This window comes from Dunckerocampus dactyliophorus, chromosome 3 (assembly GCF_027744805.1).
Source record: "Dunckerocampus dactyliophorus isolate RoL2022-P2 chromosome 3, RoL_Ddac_1.1, whole genome shotgun sequence".
Classification (NCBI taxonomy): domain Eukaryota; kingdom Metazoa; phylum Chordata; class Actinopteri; order Syngnathiformes; family Syngnathidae; genus Dunckerocampus; species Dunckerocampus dactyliophorus.
In genome coordinates, this window is record NC_072821.1 from 28,659,558 (window position 1) to 28,678,480 (window position 18,923).

General features: G+C 42.9%; 1 protein-coding gene across 1 annotated transcript; it reads left to right on the top strand.

Moving 5' to 3' along the window:
- Positions 1-239: 239 nt before the first annotated feature.
- mex3b (mex-3 RNA binding family member B) lies at positions 240-7,771 on the top strand. The gene is made up of 2 exons (XM_054771986.1): positions 240-757; positions 2,074-7,771. The coding sequence occupies exons 1-2, from the start codon at positions 538-540 to the stop codon at positions 3,369-3,371; spliced, it is 1,518 nt and encodes a 505-aa protein (XP_054627961.1). The 5' UTR covers positions 240-537; the 3' UTR covers positions 3,372-7,771.
- The last annotated feature ends 11,152 nt before the right edge of the window (positions 7,772-18,923 follow it).

Here is an 18,923-nt window from a genome sequence, read left to right on the forward strand (position 1 = left end):
AAATGGCCCCTTGGCCGCACTTCGGATACCACTATAGTACCAAGCAAACATAGACGCAATCAATAAGAAACAAAGAGAACAAAGAATGGGCGTCCAATTAGAACAAGCCCCGCCCGATATGAACGTAACAACCAATCACCTTGCAGAAATATTACACCAGCCCCGCCCAACAACCAATCACCTTACAGAAAGAAAAAAACAGAGCGCCGCATAGTCCCTGCCCGGGCGATGACGTCATGTCCAGGACTCGCAGTCTGGCTGTGGAAGGACTCAGACAGAAGATTACTACATGTTTTCTATCTTTTTTTTTACCACATGTATTATTGGACTACATGTATTATTTTACTGCATTTAGTTGAGGAAAGACGCATTTTCTCTGCTGAATCGCTGAGACTGTAACGGGACTTTTCACGCACTCCTGTGGAAGACAAAGGGTTGGATGTTGACAGTGCTCCTGTCCTCCAGAAGGAGACATTTCTTATTGTTTGATTCTCGTCTTGAAAAAGCTGCTTTTCCTCCTCCTCCTCGTCGGTGAAGATGCCCAGCTCGCTGTTCACCGACGGCAGCCTCCACGGAGACGCGCTGGACGAGCAGAGAGCTTTGCAGGTCGCCCTGGACCAGCTCTCTCTCCTCGGGCTGGACACCGATGACCACCCGCTGTGCGACCACGACGAGCCCCGGACTAAAAGTGTCAACATGACAGAGTGCGTCCCGGTGCCCAGCTCCGAGCATGTGGCCGAGATTGTGGGCAGGCAAGGTACGTGTGAAGACACTTTTATTCACTCCATGGTGGTACTTGAACGCATCTCGTTGTTCCCCAAGACAAGCAAGTCAACGCATCTTCAACTTCCGTCTTCTTCTGGACACATCCATCCAATACCGGAAGTTTGTCGTGTACTTAAACACAATATTTACATTAACATTAAACACCTTATATTGTTTTATATTTTTATTTATTTCACTTAATGTGTTTTTAGGGCAGACTAGCTAGTCTAATTAACACAACAACGTGGGCGATACTGCACAGCATGGTATCGAAACGAGGAGGATGATCAAAGTGGGCCAACATTTATGATCTAACCTCAGCACAAAGCAGGCGAATGTTTTTTTTATACAGAATTTTAAATATGCCCAGTATGAACAATGTATCATATATGCAACCCATCTTTGACATGAGTTAGTAGTATTTTTGTGTTTTCTTAGTGCGATATCCGTCATCATTTGACTTGTAATGGATTCTTTACTACCGTGCTACCAATTTATGACCTAATCACAAAGCTTTAGCGTTTACATTGCTGTGAATCAGTAAAGATATTGCCTGTGCTACATGTTTTGCAGTGTTTCATATACATATTCATAGTAGAAAACTATTCCTGAGGCCTTCAACAATTTGAGAGACAACAATAAGAATAAGAAACACGAGGGGTGTAACAGTACACCATCATCACGGTTTGGTATTTGAGGTGACGATTCATTTTGGGTACAAACAAAAGGCAAAACAAAGCTGCTTAGCTTTTGTGTAAACAACTTTAATGATTTTTTAAAGCATAAAAAAACCCACAAACTGCTGTCAGATAATTCTCCAATAAATACAATTCTCCCCCCCAAAAAATCCAAATGAAATCATATATAAAAGATTCAGGTGTTTCTTTTATGAACGTGCTACATTAAGATTATTTTATTTCTAGTAAAGTTTCTTATTGGTTGACGTGTAGTATTAATAGTTCCAGTTTATAGTCCCGCTCGCCGTCTTACCCGCTTGGCATTGGGGCATTGTCCATTTACGTATTTCAGCGGGAAGGCCAAGTGTTCCCAAAGAGGAGACTTTAAACACGGAAGAGGCTTTTCAAGCTCTGGCTTCTCCTTGGCACTATTGTTAGCCAAAGGCCAGACTGCACTGTATTTGTTTATCGAGTAGATGTCATAAACACTTCCTGTCCCTCACTTTTAATGTGTACTGTGACTACCAGTACACGTACCGTTACGTACCGAAACACAGCTAGCATGTGTGTCAAGAAATGGTGTAGCTGTGATTTCTGGAACTTCACGTTCACACTTTCCTCCCTTTCTCAGGCTGCAAGATTAAAGCATTGCGAGCAAAGACCAACACCTACATCAAGACCCCAGTCCGAGGTGAGGAGCCAGTTTTTGTGGTGACGGGCAGAAGGGAGGATGTGGCGATGGCCAGAAGAGAGATCATCTCAGCGGCAGAGCATTTCTCCATGATCCGAGCTTCCAGAAACAAAAACACCAGCCTGAATGGGAGTGCTACTCCAGTTCCTGCCCCCCCCAACCTCCCCGGACAGACCACCATCCAGGTGCGGGTACCCTACCGTGTCGTGGGTCTTGTTGTCGGCCCCAAGGGCGCCACCATCAAGCGCATCCAGCAGCAAACCCACACTTATATCGTGACTCCGAGTCGGGACAAGGAGCCGGTGTTTGAGGTGACGGGGATGCCAGAGAATGTGGACCGAGCCCGTGAGGAGATTGAAGCCCACATTGCCATGAGAACAGGAGGCGTCATCGAGCTCCAGGATGAAAATGACTTCCATGCCAATGGGACAGATGTTGGTTTTGACCTGCAGGGACACCCTACCTCGTGGTCCAAGCCAAGCGCTGGGATGATGCCCAAGCCCTTCTCCAAATACCGCAACGACTCGTCGTCCTCCCTCGGCAGCGCGTCCACTGACTCCTACTTTGGCTCCCGCATGGCAGACTACAGCCCCCCCAGCCCCACCCTAAGCTACACAACCAACAACAACAACAACAACATCAGTGATAACACAAACGGCAACATTTATGGAAATGAGGTGATCTCTTCTGACGGCACCGACCTGACTTTTGATTCACCACCAGGCCTCGAAACCATGCCAACCCCTACTGGGAGTTTCTGGTCCCAGTATGAAAACCGAATCGCCCCCTCCTCGACTAGTTCTCCGAGTTCCACGCCCGCTTTTTACCCCAGCAACGCCAATGGCGTGATGGCAAGTCAAAGACGGATTAACAGAGACCAGAGAGAGTCCAGACTGTCACCGCCCCTCCACGCTGGTACCACCGAGCACCTGCTAGCCCGACGGGCGGCGGCTGGAGACTTGCTGGGTTTTCCCGGCAACACCCTCGCCTCTCTGACGACCACTCACCTTCCATACGACTCCTCCGCCTCCTCCTCGTCCTCCTCTACCTCGTCTAGCAGCCGAAAAAGCAGTCGTGACTGTTCGGTGTGCTTCGAAAGCGAGGTCATTGCAGCGCTGGTTCCGTGTGGACACAACCTCTTCTGTATGGAATGTGCCAACCGCATCTGCCAGAGAAGCCAGCCCAAATGCCCCATCTGCCAAACCAGCGTCACTCAGGCCATACGTATATTTTCATAACACCTGACAACAAAAGATCTTGATATGGTTTTATTAATCATCAAGTGTACATAGCATTACGTGCAGTTATGTTCCAGGCTGCAGTACCAGACACCCGTTTGCTGAGGTGTCCAAATGTAACCCAACTGGTCTGCCCCTGCGCACGCCCGGGGATAGAACCTGGCTCCGCAGGTGAGAGTCGTCCAACTCGTCCAGCACGGCTCTCTCAAGGCGTCAAGGAGTGAGGTTACCAATGTACTTTTGAGCTTTCCTGTTACACCCGGGGGCCATTTGCCATCGTGGCTCATGTTTTTTATTGGGCCGGGGCAAGACAGCGAAAAAGAAATTCCACTAAGTACTTCATCCAATAACAGGAAAGCAGGGTTTCTCGTAGGTTTACAGCGTTACATTTGGACTACGCGGTAATCAAATGTAAGCGGTCACGAAAGGCAAAGTACTGTAATCCCTCGCTGCTTCATGATTCCAATTTCATGTCTTCATTCTATCACCGTTTTAGCAAAAAAATATTGAAGCAAATTGTACATATTTTTGGACTAAACTCAAATCATTCAATCGTAAAAACGGCTAAATGAAGTCAAATTAAAAGTATAAGGCATTTAGAAGACACATGCAAAGATGTTGTGATGATGTGTAGTATTCTACCCTGGTCAGTAGGTGTCAGTAATGTTACTGTAATGTTGGATGAGACACACAAGCACCAGACGGAACAACAGATTTATATTGCGGGTTTGAATGATCTCACAACAGACACAATAATCTGTAATCTACTGTTGCGGCTGTAACCCACGTCATGCTAAGACTCAACTGTGAATCCCCAACGTCACTTCCTGTCCAACACAGGAACACATTTACAGCAAGACACATGAGCACGAGTCTTATTTATGTCTTATTTTCTCTTATTATGTCTACTATATTAGGTAATCCGAGTGTAAAGGTGACTATAGGGGTGTTATTTCATCTCTAAAGGTCTCTAATAATGTTAAAAAAATCTATTTAGAAGGTTGTAAACAGTAAAAACTACAAAACTATTCAATTGATCAAGAAGGAATCCTAATTTGTGGAAATTCACTTATCATGGTCGGCTCTGGAACCAATTAATTACTGAATTCGCCTCGGGAGTGGTGATTCCGCAAACCACCACCACAATTAGGAAATACTGCAATCACAGTCAAGACATTCCATTTCCCGTACCATGTTTTTGACTTGATGGATTGTTTTCAGTCTTACTATTTGTATGAAAGTCCATTCATTCCTCAAGTTTAATACTGATGATAATAATAAGAAAAAACAGTGTGATTTAAAGAAAAACCTTGAACACAGTGGGCGGAAAAAATCATCAAAAGCGTCCCCCCCTGCATTCTTCTGCCCATGTCGGACACCCCTGCCCTTTTGGGTCTTGAACTGAATAAAGGACTGTACTGTAGCTTGGGGGAATATTTGCACCCTGTAAATGCATGTTTTAAATATGTCTAAACAATAATCAACAACTCTCGTGGCTTGTACCTTATATTGATGTCACAGGATGCAGTTACTGTTAGCACACGAAGCTAATGGTCGGACATACAAAACTAGCTGGGCTCCTGTTTACAAACCACACGAGGGAGTATTATCCCACACGCTCACGTATCGAATGCATTTCCTCAAAGGTTTGACGTAACGCCAACAAGATAGAAGTATTTGATCCTCTTTTGACTTGAAAGTTGTATTTCTTATTGCGAAGATGTTTACAGATATTTTGAGTTCAGTGAACTTTTTGTAGCTGCGTTGAAATGGCGTTTATTTTTTAGTAATTGATCACTGTATTCTTTTAATAACACCCGGGTGAGGAAGAGAAGTTATGTATTGAATTTGAGAGTATTGTGTTGTGATGGGATGATTGTGTTTTTTTTAGGCTTTTGAATATGCTTCACTTGGCATATTTTATATTCAGTAATAGAAAGCATATTTTGTGCTATATTGTTATTCTAAACACATCCAAATGTACAAATCTTAGTAAGGTGAAGACAAAGAAACAATGTATGCTTTTTCAAACTTTCTATGAATGACATTTTCGTGGGAATGACAGGCTTCTGTTGCACCACGACAGCTTTAGTATTTCTATTTTAATACCTTTATTTACCACTTGTTTACATATATGTAGTTATTTTAGTGTAAATGTGCTTAATTGAGCAAATTTTAAGAACAGAATATATTTTATTTTATGATAAAGGGCCTTTATCCTCATGGGTAATATTTCCTGAGATTTGAAAATGTATCAAGAGTTTTATTTTTCTGACATTTTAAAGTATACATGATAAGTAATGGTGCTACTTGTTGTTGCGTTTCTTGTTTGTTTGTTGTTTTTTTTAAGTATTTCTATACGAGTCAAATAAAGAAACGGTACATCGGAAAGGTGGCTATTTATTCCAGACTTTGGTGGTTGCTCTTCAGTGTTGGCATCTCGTGGAATTGCCACAAACGTGTAATTCCTGAACTCCAGCAGCCAGACAGGAAGACGTGTTTCTAATAGTCTGGCTGCAAGGTGGCTATCTTCTGTGCTCCTCATGTTACTGTGGGTCGTAGGCTGCTCAGACGGTGAAGATTGGGTCCCTGTAGTAAATAAAAAAGGTACACTATGTACAAATAAAATAAAAACATACTAAGAAGATATAAATATGTAAACAATCTTAGTGCACATGAGCAGTAGGATGAGTGTAAAGTGCAGTCCAGTGGAAAGGGGGAAATGGATTGGACAGCTCTTGGATAAAAACTTTTTGAGTCTGGAGGTCAGAGTTTTTATGTTTCTGTACCGTTTCCCTGAGGGAAGCGGAACAAACAGTCTATTTCCTGTGTGGGTGGGGTCGGCGGCTATACGTCGGGCCTTCCTCTGGACCCGGCCCGTGTATATCGAGTCCAGGTCTGGAAGAGGACTTGCCACAATCCCCTGTGCTGTTTTCACCACCTGGTATAAATGCTTCCTGTCCTGAGCTGTGCAGCTGCCGTGCCACACTGTTTGACCAAGACAGAGGATGCTTTCTATTGTGGTCCTGTAGAAGTTTGCCAGGAGCACGTTTCACCTTCTTGAGGAAGAAGAGTCTTTGTTGAGCCCTCTTCACCAGGTGAGCTGTATTCAGGGACCAGGTCAGGTCAGATGGAATGTGGATACCCAGAAACTCGTGAACACGCTTCATTGATCCCCCTTTGATGAGGAGCGGAGTGTGCTCTGTCGTTCTGGAGTCCACACTGACCTCCTTGGTCTTGTTGGTGTTCAGAACAAGGTTGTTATCTGAACACCACTGAATAACGTGCTGGAGTGGGTCTCATCATTGTCCGATATGAGACCCACTACGGTGGTATCATAGGCAAACTTCACAGATGGGTTTGTGCAGGCTGGGATGTGCTCAGGACCAGTGTGGATGATGTCCTGTCTCCCATTCTCACCCTCTGAGGCCTTTTGGTGAGGAAGTCCCCAATTCAGTGACACAGCGATGTGGACAGTCCCAGGTTATGAAGCTTCGATGTCAGTTTGTCCGGGCACACTCTATTAAAAGCTGAACTGAAGTCCACAAACAGCATCCTCACACAGGTGTTAGGAAGCTGCAAGTGGGTCAGGGCTGTGTGAAGTGCCATGGAGACTGCATCCTCTCCCTATAGGCGAACTGATATTTATTATGCTACATCCGACCGAGCTTGACGTGCACGCCCAAAAAATTGTATTGACGACAACACGGACTGCTGAGCTGTGATTTGGTCGGCTTTTCTTCATACATCACTTCCATTTTTTTCCCTTTTGAGGAACCGCCAAAATGTCCACCATAACAAAAGAAATGGTGCAAGTTGAGGCGGGTACTCCTACAAAATACTTAGCACCCTGATAGTCACCCAGTCTGATGCTCTTTTTCAGTTTTATCACCAACCTTCACGCCAACAGTAGTGCAGTTCCGACACAAGTCAGCTCGCACACACGTCTCTTCCTCTCCACTCTCGCAGCTACGTGACAAATAACATTCACAGTGAGGTGCATTCGTGAACAACAGAATTCAGAACATCAATGTCACCACACCAACATGTCGTTACATTTGTTCAATGCAAATATCGCCTACACCGAAAAGTAGCTAGTCAATCAGGAAAATGCTGCCCGTAGCATTTTAGTAGAGAATTGTACGTCAAGAGCTAAATGAATCAAGACGTACTGACGTTGCCGTAGCATAATTTCGCCTGTATACTAACCTTTACCCTAACCCTGACCCCTCACCCCGCTAACCCTAAAGCGAGGGGAGCAAAATTTTCCTGGCCTTCAAATAGATGTGTATCATGTAGAGCTGCAACAATTAATCGGTGATTAATTGATTATGCAATTAATCAACAGCTATTTTGGTATTTGGTTAATCGTTTGTTGTTGTAGGCTTGCACGATAAATATCAGCCCAATCATTATAGGGCCATCCATCCATTTTCTATGCCGCTTCTCCTCTCCTCCGCGGGGGATTGCTGGAGCCTATCTCAGCTGCCTTCGGGCGACAGGCAGGGTACACCCTGGACTGGTCGCCAGCCAATCGCAGGGCACATATAGACAAACAACCATTCACACTCACATTCATATCTATGGACAATTTTGAGTCACCAGTTAACCTAACATGCATGTTTTTGGAATGTGGGAGGAAGCTGGAGTACCCGGAGAAAACCCACGCACGCACGGGGAGAACATGCAAACTCCACACAGAAATGCCCAAGGGAGAATCGAATCCAGGTCTTCCCGATCTCCAGGCTGTTACTGTATTGGCCAACATGCTAACCACTAGACCACCGTGCGGCCCTTTTTATAGGGCCAATTTGTGTAATTATAAATACAATAACAATAAAAATAGCTCAGATCAGCGAGAAGTTTAAAGAAAATGCTCTATGAATGAAGTGAGATTACCTTTACTGTGCTGGTGAGCAAATCAAGCTGTCTGTTTTTCTCCTGCCTGTCCTAACTTCCCCTGAGCTCACTTGTAAGATCACAAGATCTCACGTGGTCTCGTGGTCACTAGGACTGGGACAATAATAAATAAACGGGCTGAGGCCTTTTGCCAGTCGTACAGTCTCTTTTTGGCGGCGGGTGGAGGCGGGGCTGGTAGCATAAACACAGTGCAGAAGAGTGTAGCCTCGTAAGGAGCAATGCAAGGTAACGTAGCAGAAATTGAATTAGTAGGGTTAGCATGCTGGCCACACAGTCACAGTCTGGAGATCGGGAAGACCTGGGTTCGATTCTCCGTTGGGCATTTCTGTGTGGAGTTTGCATGTTCTCCCCGTGCGTGTGTCGGTTTTCTCCGGGTACTCCGGTTTCCTCCGGTTACGTTAATTGGCGACTCTAAATTGTCCATAGGTATGAATGTGAGTGTGAATGGTTGTTTGTCTATATGTGCCCTGCGATTGGCTGGCGACCAGTCCAGGGTGTGCCCCGCCTGTCGCCCGAAGGCAGCTGAGATAGGCTCCAGCATGCCCCCGCCACCCTAAAGAGGAGAAGCGGTATAGAAAATGGATGGATGGATGTTCAAGTCTTGTCTCATAGACCCAATCTCGTGTATTGAGATTCAATTGATAATGTCACTAAAATAATTTAAAAAATAAATAATACGCTTACTTTCATGAAACTGAAATATGAAGATTCATTCAAATGTGCTACTTAGTGTCCTGAACTTAACTACTTTCAAGCAGATCTGACTGTCAGGACTGTGTGGAAGTACCGGTTCTGCATGCATGTTCCGGTCTTCACTCCCCCCGCCTCCCCCACAGCTTCATGTCTTGTGGTCCTGTTGGAAACACTGGCGCTCTGCAAGATAGTAAAGGCAGGCTCTCATGACAGGTTTCAAATGGAAACATTCACCAGAGGCCAGCAGAACTGCCCCTATAAACCATATTATTAGGAAGCAATCTCGGTGCCTCGGAAAAGAGCTGACAAGTGTTTTTAGCCAAGCGTGCAACACATGGACGGCACATTTTCCCTCTCTTGGTCTCAAGATTCTCAGAAAGAAGACAGTACTCCTGAACCCTACACTATGTTATTTGGGGGAAAATCAAATAAATATTTGTTTTTCTTTATAAAGGTCTATGTAAATTAGAGACATGCGAGTCATAATGAGTCATTAGACTCGCGTTTTACGGATTCGGGACTCAAGGGTACTCATACTTCTCCCTGCTACCACTATCTAAATTAAGAAAGGAGAGAATTTAACATGTCATTTATTGTGCAACGGTTACTCTAAGAGCATTTGTATAAATGTATTCACCCCGTGGAAAAAGCAACACATCTGCTCCTTGCCTCAACTCTTCCTTCCTCTTCTTGCCTGAGCTGCATCACTCCACAAAACCAATTCACTCGCTCAGCCCATATGTTTCACTTACTCACGGGTGCTCGACGTAGACTCGAGTTTCACTGTCTCACATGTACTTCATGTACACTAGAGTTTCCCTGGCCCACGTGGGCTCAATAAAGACTTGAGTTTCACTGGCTCATAGGTACTCGACGAAGACTTGAGTTTCACAGACTCACAGGTGTTTCACAACGTTTTGGCTTTCACAGACTCATGGGTACTCTTGGGACAAGGGCTCAAGTTTCACTGACTCATGGGTGCTCAAAGAAGACTCAAGTTTCACTGACTCACTGGTACTCAACAAAGACTTGAGTTTCACTGACTCATGGATGCTCAACAAAGACTCAAGCTTCACTGACTCACGGGATGATAGAGACTCGAGTTTTACTGACCCACGGGTGCTCGACAATGACTGCAGTTACACTGACTCACGGGCACTCGACTAAGACTCACTTTTCTCAGCTTCACTGAGAGGTTCTCGACAAAGACTCGAGTTTCACTGACTTATGGGTTTGACGAAAACTGGAATTTAATGGACTCACAGGTTGATGAAGACTTGAGTTTCACTGACCCATGGGTGCTTGATGATGACTCAAGTTTCAATGACTCTGGTGGACAAAGATCCGAGTTTCACTGACTCTTGTGCATTTCATGAACACTGGAGTTTCACTGACATGGTCACTGACTCACAGGTTGACAAAGACTCAAGTTTAACTGACTCACGGGTGCTTGATAAAGACTTGAGTTTCACAGACTCATGGATACTTGACAAAGACTCACGTTTCACTGACTCACAGGTACCCAATGAAGACTCAACTTTCACTGACTAACGGGTACTCAATGAAGACTCAAGTTTCACTGACTCACGGGTACTCGACAAAGGCTCAAGTTTCACTGACTCATGGTTTGATGAAGACTGGAGTTTACTGGCTGACGGGCGCTAAATGAAGACCCTAGTTTCACAGACTCACGGGTTGACGAAGACTCAAGTTTCACCGACTCAGGAGTTGATTAAGACCCGAGTTTTGCTGACTAAAAGGTGCACCACCAAGACCCAAGTTTCACTGACTCATGGGTACTAATTGAAGACTCAAGTTTCACTGACTCAGAGGTACTCACGAAGGCTCAAAGGTTTCATGGGTTGATGAAGACTCGAGCTCACTGACTCATGGGTGCTAAATGAAGACTCTCGTTTCACGGACTCACTGGTTGATGAAGACTAGAGTTTCCCTGACTCAGGAGTTGATGAAGACCCGAGTTTCACTGGCTCAAAGGTGCGCCACAAAGACTGAAGTTTCACTGACTCATACATAATTGACGAAGACTCGAGTTTCATTGACTCACAGGTGCTCTACAAGAATCTACAGCTCAGCTGTCCGTGGCTGTTCGTCTGCTCTTGGAATCACATCTGAAACTCCCCTTTTGGTCTAATTCTGGTTATCCAAGAATACATGGACAGTACTCCTTGTGGTTCTACCTGACAAATACTCACAAAGCAGTGGTGATTGAAGATTTTAGATATGTTTTAGACATATTTTAGCGCAGTCTATGGCATACTATAGCCCGTGGGCAAAAACAAGCCAAATTATTTTTATTGAACCCTTTAACACCAAATCTGCTGTCGGTGACAGGACTTGCATTGCTATTTTTAAACTACCATACGTGTTGAACCATTTGCAATCAAAAGAGTTTTTGCAACTTGAGGTTCTGTGCTTTCCAGTACCGCTGGTTTTCGTGTTTTGCTGTGTTGTTTATTGCATTTTTGCTGTGTTTTTGTTTGATTGGATTGTTGACATTGTTCAAATGGTAAATCCAAAACTCATTCATGTACATTCTGGGTGCCTTATTCAGGAAAATCCTGTGAAATTGGTTGGTCTGCCATGAAAAGTGTTAGGGATAGGTTCCCAAAACAAGTGAAGTCCGTGAAGTAGCCAAGTGAAGTCCGTGAAGTAGCCAGCTATGTTTTTTTTTTTTACAAATATTTTATATGTTTTAAGGCTGTAAAACCCTTCACCATACACTCTATACACTTTTCTCAGATAGGCATTAACACTTTCAAAGTTCAAATTTCATTTGAATTGTAACGATCAACCTACTCGGTTGGACACAAGAAATTATTAAGTGACTCGTGCATATTTCACTCCTCTGACCGTGCCTCGTTCTGATGCTGTTCGGCTGTAGTGTTTTTGTATCATTGTTAAAACATATTGCTCCTGTCGTCGAATTTTCTTCACATGGTTAGCTTCTTCTGTTTCTTCTATTGTTTACAGTATTGGTGGTTTGCAAGCATCTCACACGGTTAGCTACTTACTTAGCCATGACCACAACAGGAGACGGCACGAAGGAGACAACGGTCTACAGCCAATCAGGATGCAGAAGACAATGGGCAGTGCAGACAGAAGAGAGAGAACAGAGAGGCACGTTGCCTTGTGCTAAAGCACAGAACTATAACACTCAACTTCCCACAATGCAGTTCTTATGGCCAGGCTCGGCACTAAAGAAAATCCGCGAGACAGCGAGTCCTGAAAGATAAACCACAAGCAACACTCTATATATGTATGCAACTTGCTCCAAATTATATTTTTTGAAATAAAAGAACACCACCGCCGATGAGCATATGTTTACCAATAGTGGTTTAAAAAAACAGATTGTACAAAAAAAGTCTGTATTTGTCACAATTACAAATTAAACTGCAAAAAAATGATCATTGCCTGTTTTTGAGTCTTTTAATAATAACCCATCTTTACTCTGCTCCCAATTGCCATATCTCAATGCGGTAAAGTGTGATTTGCATTTCTTCGACTGTGGTTGTGTTTGGTGATGTTGTGGCTGACGGGAAGAGCTCACCGCCCACGCTTGCAAGATGTCAGCTGAACACCATGATGTTCCATGCAAATAGGCCAACTGCAACTGCTTCACACATTTTATGTCTGGCATGCCAACACCGACTCACACCGTGTCCACAAGGAGAATCTTCAGATATATATATATATATATATATATATATGTGTGTGTGTGTGTGTATATATATATATATATATATATATATATATATATATACACGGGTGGGCCAACAGTAGGGTTATCTGGATCATCCTCCAAAGCATGTACCAGTCGTGGACGGTAAGGATAGTTGTTGTGAAGCACGTTGTGTGGACTTCTTGGGACTGTTCGCAAATGTCATAGCCACCAACATCTTATTTTCTTCAGTCACGGAAGTCATAGGACGTCCAGATTTCGGAGCATTACACGCTGAACCTAGAGTTTTCAAATGTATCCCTGATCCGATAAATTGCCTTGCGTGAAGGTGGAAGAGTATGAAAGGCTTCTTGCCAAGCCGTGCGCACATACTCGGCATTTTCCAGCTTCCAATACTGCTTTTATTTTTATTCTTTGGCAATTTGTAATTGTTTGCTGTCGTTCACAGTTCAGGGTTCCTGTAAAAAATTGATCATGTTTTTAAGACATTCGTAAGTAGAAAAGAATTAAGGTTCAGTGTTATTTTCTATAATTGACTGTATATCTGAAACGTGACTGTTAAGGTCCAACAGATAATGAACCCCACTTTTGGCCATATATATATATATATATATATATATATATATATATATATATATATATATATATATATATATACACACACACACACACACACACACACACACAGTGTGTGTGTGTGTGTCCGTGTGTCCCCGCACTGCTTAATTTATAACTTGATGGATGCAATTAGATGAGATAAATTTAGACCGGGGGAGTGGAGCAGTCTTTTGGGGGCACTTTTTTTTTATCTTCAGTTTTTTGAGGAACACACGCAGTACTTGAAGATAAGAAGGTTAATGAAGTAAGTCTGTCGTTCACATGTAGAGATGTGTTTCAGTTACATATTATCCGATACCGGTGCCAAATTGGTACATGAAACGGTGCCAATGTATAAGCAGTGCCCAAACAGGTACATACAGGTACATACAGGTACATACAGGTACATGTTTTTGTCTGAAAACAATGCCTTTTGAATTTTTCACAATTTTGTGACATGCAAGTTGACCAGAATAGTCATTTGAATACACCTGCAGGTAATTGAGCCCAGACTTCCCTCTCTCTGGCTGCTGAGTGCAGCTCCTCCCTGCGGATCCTGAGCTGAGAGACATAGTCTCTCCAACATGTCCTGAGTCTTCCCCGAGGCCTCCCACCAGTCGGACGTGCCCTGAACACCTCACCAGGGGGACGTCCAGGATGCGGACTAGATGCCCGAGCCACCAAATCTGGCTACTCTCAATAAAGGAGCTACGGCTCTACTCTGAGTTCCTCCCGGATGACAGAGACTTTCACCCTATCGATAACAGAGAGCCTTAGCCAGCCTACGGGGGAAACTAATTTACGCTGCTTGTTCCTGTGATCTTGTCCTTTTGGTCACAACCCAAAACTCATGACCACAGGTAGGAAAGTAGATCGACTGGAAAATTGAAAGCTTTGTCTTTTGGCTCAGCTCCCTCTTAATCACAACAGACCGATGCAGAATCCGCATCACGAATCCGCCTGTCGATGTCACGTTGGTGAACAAGACAAGTCAGGATCTCATCCCCGACCTGGAGATGCACTCCACCCCTTTCCAGGAGAGAATCATAGACTTGCACTTGGAAGGACGGCTTCTTATATGGGCAAATAAGAATTTTGTTTGTATTTCCTGTTCCTCTCAGTTTCAGCTTCAGTTCCCGCAATCAGAATTCAAAAGCATTTCAAAGTGACTAATTAATTTCTGCAGGATAAATGTTGCATTTGTTTGGCTGAGCTGTCCTACATAAATTAAAAACACCTCCTGAACTGAGGTACCACTGTACACCTCCCTCGTTGGTCAAACCTAGTTTTTTTGTAACTGTGTCATCACTTCCATTCCACTTTTCTCACTGTCTTTGACCTTCCTGACTTGTTCCTTTTCCCGCACCCCCCTCCTCCCTCCTGCTGTCCGGAGAGACCAGGGTGTGATTGGTGAGGAATGAGGTGTGGGCCTCTGTGTCGCACATCATTATAGACCTGCTGCACGTTAATGGAGCGCACACATGTGCACGCACATGCACGCACGCACACATGCACGCGACACTCGAGGCATGCGAAGAGGAAAACAATGAAAGCACACGGCACACACACATGCACGCATATGTTGGATGCTGGCCATTCATTTCTTGTGAATGGTATCCTGTATAGCGCCCGGTAGCCGGAGCATATGGGTTTCATAAAAGCACGGCAAATGTAAAAGCTTCTTTGTAGTGCGGCTGCTGGTCGCCATAAAACATGGCAGTTAGTTAAGCTAGTGCGGGATCATTTACGCCAGGAGTCAAAGTGTTAGCATTTCAACACTTTAATGAGGAACACCACTGTGCACTTGCATGCACTTTAACTTTATGGCCGTGCTAAAGTATTTTTCAAAGCTTTTCATATACTTGCAACATTTGTGTTCAATAGAAAGCTATTTGTCTTTAAAAGTCCCCCCTAAAAAACATCTTAAATGCAGCATTTCAAATGAAATGCTGTCTGCATGTACGAGCCTCTCATTGGCTGGCGGACCCACGTCGACATAAGCGGTTGTCATAACTTAACTTGTGACTTTGGACAGGCACATAAGGAGAATCACTATAGAACTGCCTTAGCACTTTTTGTACTTAGTGTCGTACTTAGCGTTATCTAGCTAGGTGCTACCACCATGTTAGCATGCTAGTATTTTATCCATTTTCATCATTTTAAATAGTATAAACCTACTTGGCATGACCTAAAATCACTTTAGAAGTGCCTTGGCACTTTCTGTACTTTATCTAGCTAGGTGCTACCACCATGTTAGCATGTTAGTATTTTAGCCATTTTCATCATTTTAAATAGTATAAACCTACTTGGCATGATGTAGGTTCCTGTTCCTCTCAGTTTCAGCTTCAGTTCCCGCAATCAGAATTCAAAAGCATTTCAAAGTGACTAAGCCACTTAGCACTTGGCACTTTCTGTACTTTATCTAGCTAGGTGCTACCATCATGTTAGCTTGTTAGCATTTTAGCCATTTTCATCATTTTAAAGATCATAAACCTAATTGGCATGATGTAAAATCACTCTAGAACTGCCTTAGCACTTTTTGTACTTAGTGTTGTCTAACTAGGTGCTTCCGTTAATGTGTTAGCATTTTAGCCATTTTCGTCATTATAAATAGTATAAACATACTTGGTATGACGTAAAATACTCTTCAACTGCCTTCGTATTTTCTGTATCTGGCTGTACAATATCCAGCTGGTTCTACCATCTTAACTGTTGGTATGTTAGCATTTTAGTCATTTTCATCATGATGTCTCTTACTCAGTGTGTACTGTGTGGGAAATCGGTACACCTCTGAACTGAACTGCAGGTTCCGTACCAAAATATCAAATACATGCAAACACCTGTAATGTTACACCCCTATTTGCTGTACAGTCGACATAAAACAGTCTTGACGTGACTTGTGCACATTTGTTCCTTGTCCGCTTGCTTCCCTGCTCTGGCAGTGCAGTTTTGTGTTTCACGTTGGTGAACTTTACTACTTCGAAAGGCGATGTGTGTACAAGATGAGCAACGACAGGATCCAGATGTGACATGAATAATAATTTCGCTCAATAATTTCACACAAATGATCTTCTGAATAGTTTGGATTCTTTTTTACACAGACTTTTATTTTTAAAGGGTGGACCATAAGTTTCCATACATAGGAAATACTATCGTTCATGTTGGACGACCGTTTTTATTGCTATGATGTGCTCTAAATGATTACTGGGGTGTCACAAGGTGTCTGGCGCGTTTAAAATGTGACAAGATTTCTCGTTCAGAAAAAAGCTATCTCGGCATGAACGGAGTGAGCCCTTTTGTCAGTCATGCAGTCTCTTTGTCTTGGCGGGTGGAGGCGGGGCCACAAGCATACACACAGAGTGCAGAAGAGTGTAGCCTCGTGAGGAGCGATGTAAGGTAACATAGTCGAAATTAAATCAGAGGATTGCAACAAATTGCCAAATATTTTTTCATTGCACTTTTCCTAAAAGCAATGTTAAAATGTCGTCTCGTTGTCGTAGGCCCTATTGCGTGTATCGTCTCGTGAACTGAGTGTCTTGTGACGCACCTAATGTTTACCATTACCGCACTTGCACTAGCACAGTTGACGTTAATGCTGGTGATAAGCGCCTTGAGATGCTTTACTGTATGTCTTGTATCTTCATCTGATGCCCCATGGCCTTCAAGTGCACCCTAAGATGGAATAGAAAACATAAGAAATATACATTATACATTTTCCTATGTGTGGTAACTGACGGCCCACCCTGTAGAGTGATGTGTGTTGATTTTCTATCCCTCATAGTGCTCACGGCCATGGAGGGAATTAGGAGTGTGGAGTACAGAGTTGCAGCACGATGTCAGAAGACCTGAAAACAGCACGTGTGTATAAGAGGAGGCAAAAAAAAAACAAAAAAAAGTCAATGACGCATGGCCCCCACCCCAGTTTGCCTTCCGTGCAGCATTGCTGCAGTCTGACAAAGGAGAGGAAGGTTTCATAAGTGTAACGCTTTGCATTGTAGCACCCCCTAGGGGTTGGACAGTATGAACACGGAAGTGATTTTGTGTAGAATAATATAAATAAAAAAATATTAAACTGTATCAATGAAATCGAAATAAATGTGTATGTATGTGTACGTTATACACATACAATAAACATACAAAAAATTAAAAATAATTCAAACAAAATAATTTAAAAATATATAAATCAAATATATTAGGCATAATATAAATACAAATATTAAGTTGTGTAATTTAAATATACATACATGTGTATGTACAGTATGTGTATGTTATACGCATACAATATACATCAAAAATAATTCAACAAAATAATTTCAAGAATATATGAATAAAAGATATTGTAAGACATTGATAAATACAAAATAATATGTTTTATTATTGTAGAATTTATGAATATATGATTTCATATAATGAATGATTAATTAATAAGGTGAATAGAAAAAAGCAGGGGGGGACCAGGTGAGATGTACAGTACTTGATGTACTTCATGAAAATGTGGATTATAGTTTAAATTCTGGCGTTGTCCTGAGGGTGGCAGCAGAGGATGTTTTTTAAATACAACATAAACGGTCCAGCTCCCAAAACGACATCTATCACATTTACTTCCTGTCTATGCAGTATAAGGTTGCGGTCACAAGTTCACACAAACTCATCATGGGCATGAATGTCATATTCATTTTGGTCCCTTAATGATTTATTCGAACCATTCTTTTTCCAGAGTGGAATGATTGTACAATGATCAATGATTCTAAAAAAAAAAAAGAAGAAAGAATTCAATTTATTATTTGGGAATTATACATACAGGTTCAGTGAAAAAAATCATCACCAAAGTGCAGAAAGAACTAATTAAGGAAAGAATAAGGATTGTAGCAAACAAGATGGACTGGATTACCACACAAACAAAACAGAATCGGACAACTTCAAACAGAACTTCCCAACAGAACATGACAGAGACGGACGGTGGAGTTACGCAATCGCAGGAATACTAAAAACAGCAAAACTTCCAAAAAACAACGCCACCAAAGATATCACTTCACTCAAAAGACAAAAGTGTCACCATGCATCACACCAGGGATAGGTTCCAGTATACCGAGAGGATACGCGTCATAGAAAATGGATGGATGGATGGATGGATGGATGGATGGATGGATGGATGAATGGATAGATGGATGGATGATGGATGGATGGATGGATGGATGGATGGATGGATGGATGGATGGATGGATGGATGAATGGATGGATGGATGATGGATGGATGGATGGATGGATGGATGGATGGATGGATGGATGGATGGATGGATGAATGGATAGATGGATGGATGGATGGATGGATGGATGGATGGATGGATGGACAAACATCACTCCAAGAATCTACGGAACTACCAAAATTCATCAAAAAAGACCCCCCCCACTTCTCTCAATAGTAGAGAGCACATACGTATATAACCTATCAAAAGGCTGATGACTGAAACATTAAATCCCTTCCTTGGTCTCACAGGAACTTAACAGCATTAAACTGGAACCACACCAGATTTTAATTTCTCATGACGTCATCTCATTATTCATCAAAAACCCACTAGGCGTCACCCTACAAATAGTACACATTGTACCATCGACACATCAATATTCTTGTCCCTCGTTTA

Coding starts and splice junctions, on each gene's coding strand:
- mex3b (XM_054771986.1), top strand. CDS start 538: ATGCCCAGCTCGCTGTTCACCGACGGCAGCCTCCACGGAGACGCGCTG. Junction 758..2,073: donor CGAGATTGTGGGCAGGCAAG/GTACGTGTGAAG, acceptor TCCCTTTCTCAG/GCTGCAAGATTAAAGCATTG.